Raw genomic sequence first — 17,332 nt, 5'->3', positions numbered from 1 at the left:
GTTGTCGGGAAGAGCTAAAGGCCGCAAGTGCGGCGCTGGCCGGAAGTGCCGCGCCGTCAGCGCAGGGCTCGCCGGGAAATGTGGTTCCTGTAGGCGGCACGGGGCGGTGGCCGCAAGTTCTGCAGACAGCGCGGCGGATCCGGCGTGGACCCGGGATGGCTGGACCGGGCAGCACTGGGGGCCAGATCGGGGCTGGGGGCCTGGCAGGCGGTGCGCGGTCTAAGGTAGCCCCGAGCGTGGACTTCGACCACAGCTGCTCGGACAGTGTGGAGTACCTGACGCTCAACTTCGGGCCCTTCGAAACAGTGCATCGCTGGCGGCGCCTCCCGCCCTGCGACGAATTCGTGGGTGCCCGGTACGGTGGGCTTCAGTGGGTCCTGAGGGCAGGAGGGGCGACCTGCAAGAGTCACAGGGCGTGGTCCAGGGGTGGGGCCGGGGCGTAGTGTTCTGGGGTGGGTTCTGGTAACGGGGGGTGGTGCTGTACAGGACTCTGTTCAGGGCAGAGGAGAGGGTTCTGAGGGAGTTCCAGAGCCCGATGACCCGGTCAGGGTACTAGAACTAAGTTGTGTTTGTGGATATTGGGCTGGGGTCCCAGGTGCTCTGAGCTGGGGTGAGGAGTCCAGAGAGTCCTGGAGCCGTGTCAGGGGTCCTCACTTGCAGGATAATTGGTGTTACCTTAGCAGTTATGGATCTTAGCAGTTGAGAGATGATATCTAACTTCTGTGGCAGCTTTCCTGCTTAGTCCCATTCCTTGGGTGCCCCCCAGGAGGGTCCTGTCCTCACCTCCCTGCACTCCTTTCTTTCCAGGCGCAGCAAGCACACAGTGGTGGCCTATAAAGATGCCATTTATGTATTTGGTGGAGACAATGGGTGAGTGAGTCTGAGCATCAGTGTTTGGACCAGGTAGGGAGAAGTACTGCGGTCAGGGACTGGGCCTGTCCAGCTCCATTACTGTCCTTTCAGATGTTAGCTAGTGCCTCTAAGCCTCAGTTTCCCTGTCTGTGAGGTTCCTTGCACTCACCTCCCTGGTGGTGAGGATTAAATGAGATCCTGCACTCATGGTCCTCAGCACAGCTTCCAGTGGGTGGCACATGCTCAGTATGTGGAAACGTCCCTCTTGTTCTGAGTAGACGCAGCCTTGAAAGAAACACAACCCTCTTTGCGGCCAGCCCTGCGAGGCACTTTTCTTTCCCTGGGCTTCATCTGGTATGGAGGACACAGTTTTTTTTATTTCATGCAGTTTTCATTTTTTTGTGAAGGTTTTCCCACATTGCTGCAAACATCAGGCAACAACCTGATGTTTATTGGTGGGCACTCCTCCTTTCACATGAACTGTCTCCAGTTAAGTTGTGGCTGGTTTCCTTATGCAGAGGGTGGAGTATTTGCACATGACCAGTTGTGCGAAGCCCTGGAAGGGCTGGCCTCTTACTGGTTCTTCAGCTTTGGTCCTCTGCAGGCCTCCCTGGGGGGCTGGCTTGAAGATGGTGGGGTAGTCAGGACCCCACCAGGGTCTGCAGACTGGGCAGAAGAGCCTCCCTGGGCATGGCCCCAGCTTCAAGCCTGTCTTCTTCCCACTCTCTTTCCCCAGTTGTAGCCGGTGGAACCCATTTAAAAGTGCAAGTCAGAGCATGTCCCTCCTTGGCTTATCCTCCTGTGATGCCTCTCTGCCTCTCTGAGTAAAAGCCCAACCTCATGAGAGTCTGCTGCTCCTCTGCCCTCAGTGTCTCACTGCATTGGGACTGCACAGGTTGCCTTGTTATGTTTGGATTGTACCAAGTGCCCCCCTGCTTAGGCCTGTGCACTACCCGTTCTCCCCTCACCTTCCTGCCTCTCCTCTGATGCTTCTTGTGACTGAGGCCTTCCTTGGCCATCTGGACCACCGGAAACCATTGCCTCCCCTTCATGCCTCTTACCATCTTCATTTGTTCCTGAGGCATACAGATGTTGGTTATTATCCAACTCTTCAGTCAAGGCAGGGCCTGTGCTCCTTTTACCACTGTATCCTAGCATCTAGAAAACTTAATACATGTTTGTCAAATGAAGGAATGAAATAAAGAAGAGGCATCTACCCACAGGTGTTTACTGGAGCCTTAATGAGAACCCTCCAAACCAGAAAAGGCTTTGGTGTCCAGTGCAGGGCAGCAAGTGGGAAATGGGGGACCTTCATCCTCAAGAGTGTCCTGAGCAGGTAGTTTCTATGACAACTGTGTAGCAATAAGCAGAAACATTTTTGCTGGAATGTGACAAAGAAATAGGATACAAATTTGTCTCACTTTGTAAAGACTGTCTTAGTACAAAGAAGGATGGCCTGCGGCACGTGGGGCAAGTGAGAGAGGGAGGGGAAGTATCATAGTCACACCACTAGCTTCTAGGCTCCTGGCTTCCTGGCTGCATAGCCTCAGACACAGCCTTTGAACCACTAGGCTTTGTCGCCATCTGTGAAATGGAGGTGGGAGCACACCCAGTGGGGCAGACTGAGACAGTGAGGGGGCATCCAGCATAGGCTGGGCGTGAGGGGGCACTGGGCTCCTGTCAGTTTGCCCTTCTTCCCAAGGGCTGGGTAGTAACATGCCAGCCGGTCATGTTAGGTGGTGCAATGGCCAGTGGATTTGTTTTTCTATTTAATTGTATCTTTACCATGATTATTACATTGGCTTTTGCAATAAAGAAGTGGCAGGGGCCAGGTGCGGTGGCTGACACCTGTAATCCCAGCACTTTGGGAGGCTGAAGTTGGAAGATTGCTTGAGGCCAGGCGTTCAAGACCAGCCTGGGCAGTAAAGCAAGACTTCATCTCCCAGGCTCAAGCAATTCTCCTGCTTCAGCCTCCCGAGTAGCTGGTATTATAGGTGCCTGTCACCATGCCCAGCTAATTTTTGTATTTTTAGTAGAGATGGGGTTTCACCATGTTGGCCAGGCTGGTCTTGAACTCCTGACCTCAAGTGATCCACCCTCCTCAGCCTCCCAAAGTAGTGCTGGGATTACAGGTGTCAGCCACCTAGCTCAGCCCATTCTCTCTCTCTCTTTCTCTCTCTCTCTCTCTCTTTCTCTCTCTTTTTGAGACAGAGTTTCACTCCGTCTGCCAGGCTGGAGTGCAGTGGCACAATCTTGGCTCACTGCAACCTCTGTCTCCTGGGCTCAAGCAATTCTTCTGCCTCAGCCTCCTGAGTAGCTGGGATTACAAGCGTGTGCCATCACACCCAGCTAATTTTTGTATATTTAGTAGAGACGGGGTTTCACCATGTTGGTCAGGCTGGTCTTGAACCCCTGACCTCAGGTAATCTGCCTATTTTGGCCTCCCAAAGTGCTGGGATTATAGGCATGAGCCACTATGCCCAGCCTTTTAAAAAAGTTTTTTTTAAAGAAGTGACAGGAAGATCAGAGAGATGCAAAGGGCCTCCCCTCAGGCATGGGCAAGCACTTGCATTGTGGGGTACAGCCGCAGAGGAAGGGGATTGGGGTGTGTAAATAGGGGTTCTGGAGGCTGGGGTGAGGTATGAGGGTGACTCTGGCCTTTGGGCCATTTCATGCCCTCACATCAGCTGCTGGTTGGGTTCCAGGTGGCCACGTTCAGGCTTTGGTCCTAAGCCAGGCAGGCTGGTGGCTGCCTGTGTGGCAGCCCTGGTGCCCACATTAGTTGGGGAGCCTCCTTTGTGATCACCACTCTTGTTCTTGGGCATCAGCTGGTTGCCTGGCTGGGTTAGTGATGCAGCCCAAAACAGCCCCCTACTCCACCCTGGCTACATGCAGTTCCCATCTCTGGGGTCCCTGCAGAGCAGACCTGACTAATGCCACCCTCCTTCTGGCTGCCTTTCAGGAAGACCATGCTCAATGACCTCCTGCGGTTTGATGTGAAAGACTGCTCCTGGTGCAGGTAGGTGGCCCCGTACTCTAGGGCCCTTCCTTTCCTCCTAGAACACAGTGGCACGGTGCTGGGTCCCGGTTGCTAGCAGAGTCTCACTCATCATGGGAAACTAGAAAGAAGCTTCCAGGAGGAGATAAGCAACAGTCCCAGGGATGCCACACCCAGAGCCACCCCATCAGGGCTGAGGAGATCAAGTGACTGCCTACCACCTTCAGCTGCCAAGCTGGGCACACAGGGTGGCACCCTTCTGGGCTGCCCACCTCTGCCCCGAGGCTGGCGCTAGTATGGGTACAGAAATTGCTGTGTCATTTCTCTCACACTTGATTTTGTAACATGGCTAATAGTTACAAATTAATTTTAAAAATCATTCTGAAGGTTTCACAATTATTTGTCAGAAATTGCTTAAGTATAAAACTCAGAAAAGGAGTAGCCGCATGTAAGTAGTGTAAATGGATTCAGTACATAAAATGTAAAGGCAAGGCGCAGTGACTCATGCCTGTAATCCCAGTGCTTTGAGAAGCTGAGGAGGGAAGCTCCCTTGAGGCTAGGAGTTCAAGACCAGCCCAGGTAACAAAGATAGATAGATAGGTGAAAGAAAGAAAGAAAGAAAGATAGATGATAGATAGATAGGCAGATGATAGACAATAGGTGATAGATAGATTGATAGATGATAGGTAGATAGATGATGGATAGGTAGATCATATAGATAGATAGGTGATAGATTAGATGATAGATGAGATGATAGGTAGGTAGATAGATAGATGATGGTTAGATAGATAGGTATTAAATGAAATTGATGGACCCCGTGCTGTAGGATGCCACACTGCTGCTGAGAGCAGGAATGTGGATGGTCCTAGAGTAGCGTAAGGACCTGGTCACATTCTGTGAGTTGAATAAGCAGTTCACAAAATATATTTTGTGATTCCATTTTTAAAAATTCCATGGAGGCTGGGCGTGGTGGCTCACGCCTGTAATCCAAGCACTTTGGAGGCCAAGGTGGGTGGATCACCTGAGGTCAGGAGTTCAAGACCAGCCTGACCAACATGGTGAAACCCCGTCTTTACAAAAAAAAAAAAAAAAAAAATTCCATGGAAACATAAATATGCACCGGAGAGGTGTTTAGGGAAGACCTCAAGGTGTTGCCAGAGGTTTTCTTGTAATGGGAATTTGCATGAGTTTTAGTGCCTATTTTGTTTTTTCCTTATTGGTGATTTTTTTTTAAAGTTTCTATAATGAGACAGGTATTACCTTCAAAATACAAAAATGAAAGGTAGCCGGGCGCTATGGCTCACACCTGTAATCCCAGCACCTTGGGAGGCTGAGGTGGGTGGATCATCTGAGGTCAGAAGTTCAAGAGCAGCCTGGCCAACATGGTGAAACCCCACCTCTACAGAAATACAAAAAAGTAGCCAGGCATGGTGGTGGGTGCCTGTAATCCCAGCTACTCAGGAGGCTGAGGCGGGACAATCAATTGAACCTGGGAGGTGGAGGTCGAGCCGAGATCACACGACTCCACTCCAGCCTGGGTGAGAGAGGGAAACTGTCTCAAAAAAAAAGAAAGGCAGCACAGGGGTGGCAGGGCCACCCTGTGGGAGTGTGGACCTCATGCCTCATGGGTGAGCCCTGCTGACCCTCACCACCCCTGTGCCCACTTCAGGGCCTTTACCACTGGGACCCCACCGGCCCCCCGTTACCACCACTCGGCTGTTGTCTACGGGAGCAGCATGTTTGTCTTTGGTAAGTACCCTTTTGCCTCCCAGCGGCTGTGTTGCCCTGAGGCCCACAGATACCCTGCCCTTCTGCAAGCTTGGACCTTTTGTGCTCGTGCTGTGCACAGCAGGGGCTCTGTCCACCCTTGGCTTTGTCTGCCAGTCTTCTGAATTCTGTGCTGGATCTGGGGCCCCTTGCCCTAATGGCCCTGAGCTCACAGGGTTGGGTGTCTTTCTGGGCTATGACTGGAAATAGTGTCTTGCTCATTTCTGTGTGTCCTCAGAGCCCAGCACAGAGGCAGGCGGGCAGTAGGTGCTTGTGGAGGGAATCCTGGCTTATGAATTTTCAATGGGGCCAGATTCTGCTCCATCTCCCAGCGTTTGAAACCTTAAATCCTGCCTTTGGGTTTGAGGGTTCCTTTTAAGTTTGAAACCTTAAATCCTGCCTTTGGGTTTGATGGTTCCTTATTCTCTTTACCCAGGGGGCTACACTGGGGACATTTATTCCAATTCTAACTTGAAGAATAAAAATGACCTCTTTGAATACAAGTTTGCAACTGGCCAGTGGACGGAGTGGAAAATTGAAGGACGGTGAGAAACTGCAGAAACATTTGGGACAGGCTGGGTCCTGGGTAGCAGTAGACCTGGGGTCTGCCCCCTGTCGCCTCCCAGATGAGGGCCCTGAAGGCATGCAGTAGCAGGGAGCTTGGGGTTGGTGGGATCCCCCGGGGGCAGCTGTACATGGCCTGCTCCCAGCCCTTAGATTCCCTCCTTTCAGAAGAGACCCAAATGGGTTGGGCGTGGTGGTGCATATTTGTAGTCCTAGCACTTTGGGAAGCCGAGGTGGGAGGATCACTTGAGCCCAGGAGTTCAAGGCTGCAGTGAACTATGAATGCCCCACTGCACTCCAGCCTGGGAGACAGAGCAAGACCCTGTCACAAAAAAAAATTAAAAAAAAGACCCAATATACTGCTGATAGCGTTTCTGGGGTCCTGCTTTTCAAGCACCTCCTTTGATATTTTGGTGGCACCAAGGAGAAGGTTCTGTGCCTCTGTAGCTGCCTGCTGCTGTTGCTTATTCCCAGTGCTTTGTGGAGGCCCTGAAGCCCCAGTGTCAGGCAGATGTGGCCATGCTGTGGCCCCTGCACTGGCCACGTGCTGGGAGGCTCAGATCTGCACTGGGCAGCCTCATTCCCTCCCCTCTTCCCTTGCGTTTCAGGTTGCCAGTCGCTAGGTCAGCCCACGGGGCCACGGTGTATAGTGACAAGCTGTGGATCTTTGCTGGTTATGATGGCAATGCCAGGTGGGTGGTGGTCCGGCCTGTGCACCCCACCTCCAACTGCACAGAGACCTGGAGCAGACCGTCCTGGCATTTGAGGACTCAGGCTGGGAGAGCTCTGCCTGGTGGATTTTGAGTGCCATTCTGTCTGGGGATTTCTTGGGAGGGGGATGGGGGAAGAGGAGGATGGGCAGATGGAGGTGAGGGCCACTGGGTGGATCCCTGTGGCTACCTGAGTTTCTCGGGTGAGGGTCCTCAGCCAGGAATCGCCCTTGGGGGCTAAGTCAGTGGGTGGGTGGGCGGTGCCTAGGCTCAGGCCCAGCCCTGGTACTTGCCCAGGCCAAAGGCCTTTTCCTCCTTATTTTAGAAAGTTGGTTTTGCTCTCTTTTTCTGATTACAAAAGTAGCATGTGGTTGTTTCCCAAAGCTTCAGCGTCACAGAAACTCCTAACAGTGCAGTGGTGGTGGTGGTGGTGTCTGCAATATCTGTGTCCTCTCCCACCCAGGAGGGACATCGAGTGAGGAGCTGGCCCCGCCACACTGCACCGATGTCAGGCATGAGAGTACTTGCTCTGTCTGGGCTGGGCAGGGGCCCGGCATGGCAGGGATTTGAGGCAGTGTTTGCCACCCCACACGGGAGTTCCTGCCTCATCGCCACACAAGTCTCCTATCCTGTGTGGGGGTAGGGCTCTTCCATGTAGCCATCCCTTCCAGCCAGGACCAGACCCACCGTGACAGCTAAACCCAAGGGGTCCTCACTGGTCTGTCCTAATGCAGGTTGAATGACATGTGGACAATTGGCCTCCAGGACCGAGAGCTCACCTGCTGGGAGGAGGTGAGGGGAGCCAAGGTGCAGGTGGAGGGAGGTGGGAGGCAGCGGGAACCAGGCTGGGGGTCGAGGCTGCTTTCATCCCCTTGCAAAGCCCAGCCTTGACCTGAGCCTCACTCTCCTTCCTGGCGACCTGCAGGCCTTCACGACCAGTTCCTCACTGTGGCTGCATAGTGACTTAAGGCTTTGGATGGGCAGAGTGCCACGTGTGAGGGATGTGATTTTGCTTTAATCCACCCTTTATTTCAGTGCAGCAAGGGCAGCCTGCTATCCAGTGTCCTGCTCTCTGGAGCTCCCCCTGGGCTTGCTTTGCCCTTTAGAAACATGGAATTTATTTATTTATTCATAATTTTTTTTTTCTCAGTCTTCCAGACATGAAAAACATGAGTTTAGCCCCTGATGATTTAACCCTGATGACTGTAGCCTCAGCTGTCCACAGCTGGGCCCCTTGAGGTGGCTATGAGCTGTTCCAAAACAAATGAATCTGTGAACCTTCATCTGCAGAAGTTTCAAGAATAAAAGCAGTGCCATCTCAGCAGTCTTGAGTGTGGTGAAATGCGAGTGGGCCCTGTGAGGCCAGGGCTGAGCTGTCCTCTCCCTCTGCAGGTGGCCCAGAGTGGTGAGATCCCCCCGTCTTGCTGCAACTTCCCTGTGGCCGTGTGCCGGGACAAGATGTTTGTGTTCTCCGGGCAAAGCGGAGCCAAGATAACCAACAACCTTTTCCAGTTTGAATTCAAGGACAAGACGTGAGTCCTCTGGCCAGCAGGGCTGGGGGAGGATGGTCAGTGCTCCTGAATCCTTCTGAATATGAAGGATGCCCCCTGCACCTGGTGGCCACGGTAACTGTCCTTTTGAGCTCTGCAAACAACAGGAGGTTACAGCCCAGAGCAAGGATGTGTGGTGCCCCTGGCAGGCCCCCAGGATATGGCTACAGCTCAGCAAGGCCTGGTGAGGAAGCCCCTGGCTAGGCTTCCCTCTGAATGTGAAGGACATCCCTTTCCCTGTGAATGACTTAGTCAGTGCCACCAGTAACAAACGTGGCCCGCATAGATCTCAAATGATGACAGAAGCTCAGAGGGGCCTGCAAGCCCTGAGAGCTGTGGCCTGTGCTGCCCCTGGCTGTCGGCCAGCCCTTGACCCCTGCAACAGGGCTGGAGGAGAGGGCGCAAGGAGTGTGAGCTGCAGGTGCAGGGGGCTTGGGAAGGGACTTGGGAGCTTCCCTGGAGGCCAGGGGTGTGTGGGAGGAAGGGCAGGGCACCCCAGGATGAGGGAACCTGTCAGGGGCCTGGGGCTCAGCATGAAGCCAGATGGCATAGCCTTGCCAGGCCAGGATGTGTTCTGAAGTCTTCAGCTAACATAGCAAAAGAGAGGACTTGTGGGAGGTGCTGGGAATCCCGGAAGGTAGAAGGTGCTGTAGCAGCATCGGGATATGGGGTGCAGGCAGCTCCCAGGATGGGGACGGTCTGACGGGGCAGCGTGAAGGCAGTGACCTGCGATGGTCTCTGCACAACTTCACTCCCCAGAGAGCAGGACTGCCTGGAAGGTCAGATGCCACCCTCCTGTCTGTCACTGCTGCCTGCTCATGGGGGGTGGGGGAACTGTGGCAGGATCCCGAGGTAGGCTGCATGGAGCCAGGCAGGGCTGGTGCCAGCGCTGGATGGGGTGAGGGGTGCTCAGTGCAGGTGTCTAGGCCCTCCCTCTGGACCCGGGCTAGTCACTGTAGGGGCTGCAGGGGGACCTCCCAGTGAGGACCTCCCAGTGAGGGTGATGGGGAGACCCAGAGGGTGAGCAGGAGCTCCTGGCCCAGCACTGGTTCATTGTGTACCCCCAGGTGGACACGCATCCCAACTGAACACCTGCTCCGGGGCTCCCCACCACCCCCGCAGCGGCGCTATGGGCATACCATGGTGGCCTTTGACCGCCACCTCTATGTGTTTGGGGGTGCAGCCGACAACACCCTGCCCAACGAGCTGCACTGCTATGATGTGGACTTCCAGACCTGGGAGGTTGTCCAGCCCAGCTCTGACAGCGAGGTGACAGTTCCCAAGGGGGTCCTGACTGCTGGCTGGACACCAGTGGCTCCTACCCTGCTCCTACCCTCTCCCCAGCTCCTCACAGCCTTGGGGCCCCCTGGGGTTCCAGACAGCTCCCAGGAGCCAGGCCAGGACACCTGGGTCTCAGCCCCGGACACCTTCCCCAGCCTCCAGCCCCAGCTTCGCCCCACAGTCTGCAGGGGGTTAACGCTCCACACCCCGCCATGGCTGCATGGGGCTGCTGTGCTGTAGACCTTTCCCGGGAAGCCCACCCTGGCCGGGAAAGGTCTGCAGCACACCATCGAGGCCAGGATGGTGGGGGTCTCTGGGCACCTACCTGCTCTTGCCGACTAATCTCATGCCCAAGTGTCTTTCCTCTTCAGGTTGGTGGGGCTGAAGTGCCCGAGCGAGCCTGTGCTTCTGAGGAGGTGCCCACCCTGACCTCCGAGGAGCGGGGTGGCTTCAAGAAGTCCCGAGACGTGTTTGGCCTGGACTTTGGCACCACCTCAGCTAAGCAGCCCACCCAGCCCGCATCGGAGGTACAGGCCAGGACCTTCATTAAGACTTCATCACCCTCTGAAGCAGGTCCTGTGATCAGCCCCTCTCACACATGGGGAGACTGAGGCCCAGAGAAATACTTGCTTAGGGTCACGCCACAAAGGAGGTGCAGGGCTGGGAGCCCTCGCCCAGCTGGCCAGGCTGCAGCTTTCTGGGGTCGGTGCCACACACTGGCCCGAGTGCCCTGCCCACTCTGAGGGTCTCCATGGCCCATCATGCCCCACTCGCCCGCATGGGCACCAGCTCCTGCCTGTGTCTGTAGCTGTACCCAGGGCCCTCCTTCCTTGGGAATCCTGCCCCCTGGCCCTTCATGGCCATGAAGTACCACATCCTTGCCCTTGCCTGGCTGCACCAACTCCACTGTGGAGGCTCCGCCCCCATCCCACCTTGCCTTGTTGTCCCCCAGCTACCCAGCGGGAGGCTCTTTCACGCGGCTGCTGTCATCTCGGATGCCATGTACATCTTCGGGGGCACGGTGGACAACAATATCCGCAGCGGGGAGATGTACAGGTTCCAGGTGTGGGGCCCGTGGGCCTGTAGGGCCAGCTGGGTGGACAGGTCCCCAAGATGGGAAACAGGCCAAGTGGGGGGCGGGGCTTACCCAGGCTGTTGCCAGAGCCATACCTGGCAGGATGGAAGCCTTGGGAGGACCCCTCTGGGCTGAGGGCAGGCTGAGGTGGCACTAGAGTGGGCAGCCTCTGTGCAGAGTGGGGCAGGTGGGTGGTGCTGGGGTTCATGGCAGAGGCAGTGGAGGGAGCCGGGCCAAGCTGGGCTCAGCACTGGAGCCTCACAGGCATCACAGCCTGGCCCAGGGCTGACAGTGGCTTGTGTTGACAGCCCCTTCCCAGGCCTGGAGGAGCAAGTGGTCAGGGCAGGGACTCACAGTGGGGGCCAGCGTGTGGACGCGGGTCCAGGCAGAGTGGAGGCAGCAGAACTCTTCGGCCCAACTGAAGGCGGGACTGGTGGGGGAGCCCTTACTGCTATGGGGCCATGGACAGTTGCAGGTGCCCAGGCTGAACCCAGGCCATCGCTTCAGAGTGGGGTGGCGGCTGCTTCCTCTCCTCAAGGCGCACCTGCCTCCTGGGCCCTGAGGGTCAGCATGGGCCAGGTAGGGACCTCAGGGTCAGCCTGCGTGGCTGTACTGAGGCCACTCTGCCGTCCTCAACATCTGGCCTCACTGGGCCCCTCCTGCAGTTCTCCTGTTATCCTAAATGCACGCTGCATGAGGACTATGGGCGGCTGTGGGAGAGCCGTCAGTTCTGCGACGTGGAGTTCGTGCTGGGTGAGGTGGGTGCCTGTCCTTGTGCCCTGCTCTGCCTGCTGTGCCCAGGCAGTGGGAACTTTGGCCCTCAGAAGAACAGCTGCTGGCCCAGTGGTGCCGACCCTGGTCAGCTGGGTCTCTGTTCTCTGGGGTGAGGGTCCCCTGCCTTCTGCCCATGCATCATTCTTTGTGCAGAAGGAGGAGTGTGTGCAGGGCCATGTAGCCATTGTCACAGCGCGGAGCCGCTGGCTTCGCAGGAAGATCACGCAGGCGCGGGAGCGGCTGGCCCAGGTGAGGTGCTTACCTGCGCTGTCCTGACCTGACAGCCATGCCTGATGTCCACTGGGGTGCCCTTGAGCTCCCTTCTCCCCACAGAAGCTGGAGCAGGAGGCTGCCCCAGTACCCAGGGAGGCCCCCAGCATGGCTGTGGGTGGGGCCCGGCCGCCCCTGCTGCACGTGACCATCCGGGAGGCCGAGGCCCGGCCCTTCGAGGTGCTCATGCAGTTCCTCTACACCGACAAGATCAAATACCCACGGAAAGGTCCGCCTGGGTGGGGGTGGAGCAGGATTGGTGTGGCTTGGGATGCGGGCAGCAGAGCCAGGAGGTGGGTGCTGCCAACCCTGTCTTACCGATGGGGCCCCTGAGACTCGTAGGTTGCGGTCACCCTCATCACTCATGATCACTGCAGCTGGATGCCATCTGAGGCCCCTGAGACCTTGTTCCCACCTGGTGGCCCCAACCCACACTCTTCCATGGGGGGAGCCCTGGGCCCTGTGCCCCGCCCTTCCCTCCCCGGCTCCCTGAGACTCGGGGGCTCTGGGGCGCAGGCCACGTGGAGGACGTGCTGCTCATCATGGATGTGTACAAATTGGCGCTGAGCTTCCAGTTGTGCCGCCTGGAGCAGCTGTGCCGCCAGTACATCGAGGCCTCCGTGGACCTGCAGAACGTGCTGGTCGTGTGCGAGAGTGCCGCCCGGCTGCAGCTGAGCCAGCTCAAGGTGTGGGGTGGGGTCAGCGTGACCAGGGCTGGGTGGGGTGTGCTCAGGTCTAGGCCCCCTCCCTGCCCACCACTGCGAGTCCCTCACCCTGCCTGAAGCCCTGGCTTGACCCCGCCTGCCTGCCTGTGCCTGTCTGCCCCAGGAGCACTGTCTGAACTTCGTGGTGAAGGAGTCCCACTTCAACCAGGTGATCATGATGAAAGAGTTCGAACGCCTTTCCTCCCCACTGATTGTGGAGATTGTGCGGCGGAAGCAGCAGCCGCCCCCTCGTACTCCCTCGGACCAGCCGGTGGACATTGGTAGGAAGCCCCATTCCCCTTCCCTGGGGGCTGGGAGCGATGGTGTTCATCTGTGGCAGGAGACTTGGGAGCCATAGCACCTGCCAGGCCCTTGGGGTGGGTGCCATGGGACCCCAGAGTGCTCTCCTGGGTATAGGGCAGAAACAGATGCAGAAGTCCCCAACCCATGGGGCTTGCCACAGTGGACTGTGTCCTGGTGAACTGGAATTTCCTGAGCTGATTTCTGGGGGTGGACATGGGGCACCTCTTTCGGACTGGGATGTCAGGTGTGATGGCCCAGAATCACAGTGATCAATCTCTGGACTTCTCTTTGCTTGTAATGTCACAGGCCCCTTCATTCCCCCAGCTCTCCCTGGGGCCTGTGCTGACCCCAGTTGCTGGCTCTTGGTGACATCTGCAGTTACCAGAGGCCATGTGGTGGACCTGGAGGGGGCTTGATCATGAGGGAAGCAAGGGGGCACAGCAGGCTGGGTGGAAGATGAGACGCTGGGGGGTGGACTGTGTGTGGGTTGCAGTGCTTGAGTCAGCCAGGGTGCCAAGGGAGGACAGAATGTGGCTGATGGTGCCTCAGGGCCAGAGTGAAGCCTCCTGCCTGGGTGAAGTTTTGTTTAGGGAAGCAACATGGGCAGATGTGCAGGAAGGTAGTGCTGTGGGGCCTCAAGGCCAGAATCCCAGGCTGTACCTGCTCAGGGTCCCTCCCACCCCCAGGCACGTCTCTCATCCAGGACATGAAGGCATACCTAGAGGGGGCAGGTGCAGAGTTCTGTGACATCACATTGTTGCTGGATGGGCACCCACGGCCGGCCCACAAGGCCATCCTGGCCGCCCGCTCCAGGTGGGTAGGGCTGGATAGGAGGGGAGGTGGGCCTGAATGGTGTCTTCATTTCACTGAGAGCTGGGTGTCTTCCACTCGCTGTCTGCAGCTACTTTGAAGCCATGTTCCGGTCCTTCATGCCCGAGGATGGGCAGGTGAACATCTCCATCGGGGAGATGGTGCCCAGCAGGCAGGCCTTCGAGTCCATGCTGCGCTACATCTACTACGGCGAGGTCAACATGCCGCCTGAGGACTCGCTGCATCCTCATGCCCCAGGGAACTCCCAGGTCCCCACTGACGGGTCCCAGCACCTGCCTTGGGCAGCTTTGAGGCCCGCTGTCCTGCCTGGGCTGGGTGATCTGGGCCCACCACCTCCCTCCAGAAGATTTGTTGGTGCCTGGGGCTGGACCTGGTGCTCTCTGAAGCAGGTGGCAGCTGGCAGGGAGGGGTTTGCAGCCAGGAGGAACCAGTGGGTTCCTGACCCTCACAGTCACCCAGAGGATGGGGTTGGTCATTGCTTTGTGTGACAGTTGAGCATGGATGTGGTGCTACTCCTCTTATGTCACTTCAGTAGGGGTCTGAACATGGGGGGTCAGGATGCTTGTTAGGCCTGCAAGGCCATGGAACAGCACTGCAGATGTGCAGACAGTATTTTTCTGGGGAGGGGATTTATGATTTTCTTTGGATCTTGAATGGGACCTTTGACCCACTAAGTAGTTCAGAATCCATTTAGAGAGCCCGCTGGCGTCTGGGCTGGATTGGAGCCTGGCCTCTGGTGAGCTTGGGACTCCAGCTGCGTGCCTCCCTGTCCTTCCCTGGGAGGGTGTGGGTGATGTGGGTGGACCAGCTTTCTTTGGTCAGCTCCTTAACCAGGACCCAGGTACCTGTTTGCGGCCCCCTACTATTACGGCTTCTACAACAACCGGCTGCAAGCGTACTGCAAGCAAAACCTAGAGATGAACGTGACAGTGCAGAACGTGCTGCAGGTAGCCCCCCAGCCCCGTGCCTATGGCTGCAGCTGCTACTGAGCCGGGGTGAAAGGGGCAGCGCCTCAAGGTCCCTGCCGTTGCAGATCCTGGAGGCAGCTGACAAAACCCAGGCGCTGGACATGAAGCGGCACTGCCTGCACATCATTGTGCACCAGTTCACCAAGGTCAGGGCTCTAGCCTCCCCTTCAGGACTTGCTTCCCCTTGGCAGTGACCATGCCTGGGCAGGGAGGGGTGCCCAGGCTCTGTGGTCTCCTGCAGTTGTGGGCCCTGAGGGTGAGCGAAATAGAGTAGCTCACAACTGGCCGCACTTAGCCCCGTCCTCGGGACCAGCCTGAGCCCTGAGCAGGGTGGGCCATAGAGGGCTCTGCTGCCCACCCTGGCCTTTATGTGGATCTGGTACCATCTCCTTCTGGCCTGGTTGCCTTGCAGGTCTCCAAGCTGCCCACGCTGCGGTTGCTGAGCCAGCAGCTGCTGCTGGATATCATAGACTCCCTGGCCTCCCACATCTCCGACAAGCAGTGTGCGGAGCTGGGCGCCGACATCTGAGACCCTGTGGCGCCTACCCAGTGTGAAGAATTGCCGTGCCTGCTTGCCCTGCCCACTGAGAAGACTGTACTGGCCACACACGTACCTATGGCAGAGTGGGTGCATCTGCCAGGCCAAGGCTCAGGGTGCCCAGAGCCTCCAAAGAGAGCTGAGGGGATGTGTGGCCCCAGATGCCTCAATTCACTGAGGACACAGGTCCCACAGGGAGCGGATGATGAAGCAGACCCCCTCCCCTGCTGGCACCCTCTCCTGGTGTAGTGTGGGTGCAAGGTCACGGCTCAGTGATGGGGACACCAACCAGAAGTGGGGAGAGATGGGCTTCCCACCCTGTGGAGCTCGGCCTGGCGTCCGAAGCTTGGGCGTGTTGTGGACCCAGGCACTGGGGCCTGTCACCAAGGCCCCTCCAATGTGTGGAAGGAGGCTTGGCAGAATTGCCCCTGCACCAGGGAATCTGTCTGGGCTACTCCTGCCCTGCCCACCCTCACTGAGATCCATGTAAGGGGCTCCTCCTCCCACCGGAACTTGAGTGGGGACCATGATATGTGGGTCTCACATGACTTGAGGTGAATCTTGGAGTGAAGGGCCCTGAGGTCAGCTCCCAGGTTGACTGGGCTGGGCTGGGCCTGATTTTCACAGGGGCCGAAGGATCCCAGCCCACCTGTGTGCATGTCAGGGCTCAGGGCTGGGCTGGGAAGAAGCCAGCAAAGTCCCGTGTCCCTCACTGAGTATTCTGTCATAGTTAAGCCTTCATTAAAGCCACAGAAGTGCTACCTACCACATACACCTTGCTGGCCTCAGCCCCTCAGCCCTCCTGTAGCCAAAACTTGCTGTGTGGCCCATGGCTTGGCAGACCCCCAGACGTAGGTTAGTTGGTCTTAACCTGTCTCTAGCCATGCTGTCAACTCCTTCCCCAACCTGGGGTGAACTGGTCACACTGGGGAGAGCTGTGGAGGCCTCCAGGCTGGCCCCTCCCAGGGGAATCCTGGAGGCCTGGAGTGGGCTCCTGCCCTGTCTTGCCCCTGTACCGTGCTCTTGGCTGCTGTGGAAGGTGGGCTGCCCTCTTGCCCTAGTGAGGGCCACATGCGAGTCCACTCTGATGCCGGGGAACCAGTGTTGCCTTACTGGGAACAGGATTCCAGGACCCCTTTTCTTGTCATGGCTGCCATGAAGCCACAGCTCACCTTGGAGAAGTGACCTGCTCTTTTCTGGCTTTAGAGTTCATTTTCCTCCTCTGCCTGTGGCTGTGTGCACGTGGATGGGGGGCCCTGAGTGGCAAGTTGCTTAGCTGACAGGAGAAAGCCATACGCAGCCCGCAAGCTAGGAAGTGGCCTGGTGCAAGATGAGCTGGGAAACAAGGGAGAGCAGGAGCAGGGGCAGAGGCTGAGCCAAAAGGCCCTGTGGTGAGGACACAGAAGCCCAGGGCTATGGCTGGCGAGGATATGTCAACAAGTCGAAGTGGAGTGCAGGCCAGGGCAGCCAGCCAAGTGGGCCAGGTGTGAGTCACTCAGTGGGGCCACAGAACCACCTACCCAGTTTCCACAAGATGTGGCTCTTGCCACTCCCACAGGGCAGCCTCCTCCAAACCCCGCCTGGAGGGGCCAGCCCAGAAGCCTCCTTGAACTAGTCTGCAAACCCTGCTCTATGCTGACCCCATCACTGAACCCTCAATTGTCTTTTCTAGACATGTGAATAAATGAAATTACATGCCAAGGGTCCTAAAAAGCAAATTTTACAAAATTTTTGTGGCAGTTTCTGGGACTGAAATGAATTCAGTTGTGCTCCTTGGCAGGGAGAGGCCAAACTCACAGTGAGAATCATCCCATGCATGGAGCTGTTTGAGAATCTCAGCTGCGGCAAGGCCTTCCAGGTTTCTGGGAGTTGAAGGAAAAGGATGCTGAGGCCAGGACCCGAGTGCTTGTCTCCAAGTTCTAGCCACCTCTTCCCAGACTTCCAGGGACTGGAAATGTCACTTGTTGGGGCTTCACTACTTGCTGGTGTGCCCCAGGAGGCTGATCATTGTCATTGTCTGTTTTTCAGATAGAGACAGCACTGAAGGGAGCAGTGAGGGGGTTGCCCTGCTTACCCACCAGGCAGATGAGGCCTCTGGACAGAAGCTTGTCATGCACCTGTTTGAGAACTGAATCCGGACTGGGTTT

The 17,332-nt window shown here is 57.0% G+C and overlaps 1 protein-coding gene across 2 annotated transcripts; it reads left to right on the top strand.

Moving 5' to 3' along the window:
• Window positions 1-155: 155 nt before the first annotated feature.
• LZTR1 (leucine zipper like post translational regulator 1) lies at window positions 156-15,955 on the top strand. 2 transcript variants are annotated; one of them, XM_012466509.2, is made up of 21 exons: window positions 156-355; window positions 808-870; window positions 3,815-3,871; window positions 5,520-5,599; window positions 6,054-6,162; window positions 6,790-6,873; window positions 7,626-7,683; window positions 8,284-8,423; window positions 9,509-9,710; window positions 10,094-10,249; window positions 10,675-10,785; window positions 11,463-11,555; window positions 11,725-11,820; window positions 11,905-12,070; window positions 12,358-12,527; window positions 12,670-12,826; window positions 13,535-13,661; window positions 13,750-13,899; window positions 14,521-14,626; window positions 14,713-14,793; window positions 15,060-15,955. In XM_012466509.2, the coding sequence occupies exons 1-21, from the start codon at window positions 156-158 to the stop codon at window positions 15,174-15,176; spliced, it is 2,523 nt and encodes an 840-aa protein (XP_012321932.1). In that variant the 3' UTR covers window positions 15,177-15,955. The 2 variants fall into 2 exon arrangements, with proteins under 2 accessions (XP_012321932.1, XP_012321933.1); XM_012466510.2 differs by lacking the exon at window positions 156-355 and adding an exon at window positions 2,076-2,188 and having other exon boundaries at window positions 851-870.
• The last annotated feature ends 1,377 nt before the right edge of the window (window positions 15,956-17,332 follow it).

Source organism: Aotus nancymaae, unplaced genomic scaffold (assembly GCF_030222135.1).
Source record: "Aotus nancymaae isolate 86718 unplaced genomic scaffold, 86718_ANA_hifiasm-v0.15.2.pri h1tg000210l, whole genome shotgun sequence".
NCBI classification, from domain to species: Eukaryota; Metazoa; Chordata; class Mammalia; order Primates; family Aotidae; genus Aotus; species Aotus nancymaae.
This window is presented reverse-complemented; position numbering and strand designations above follow the sequence as displayed.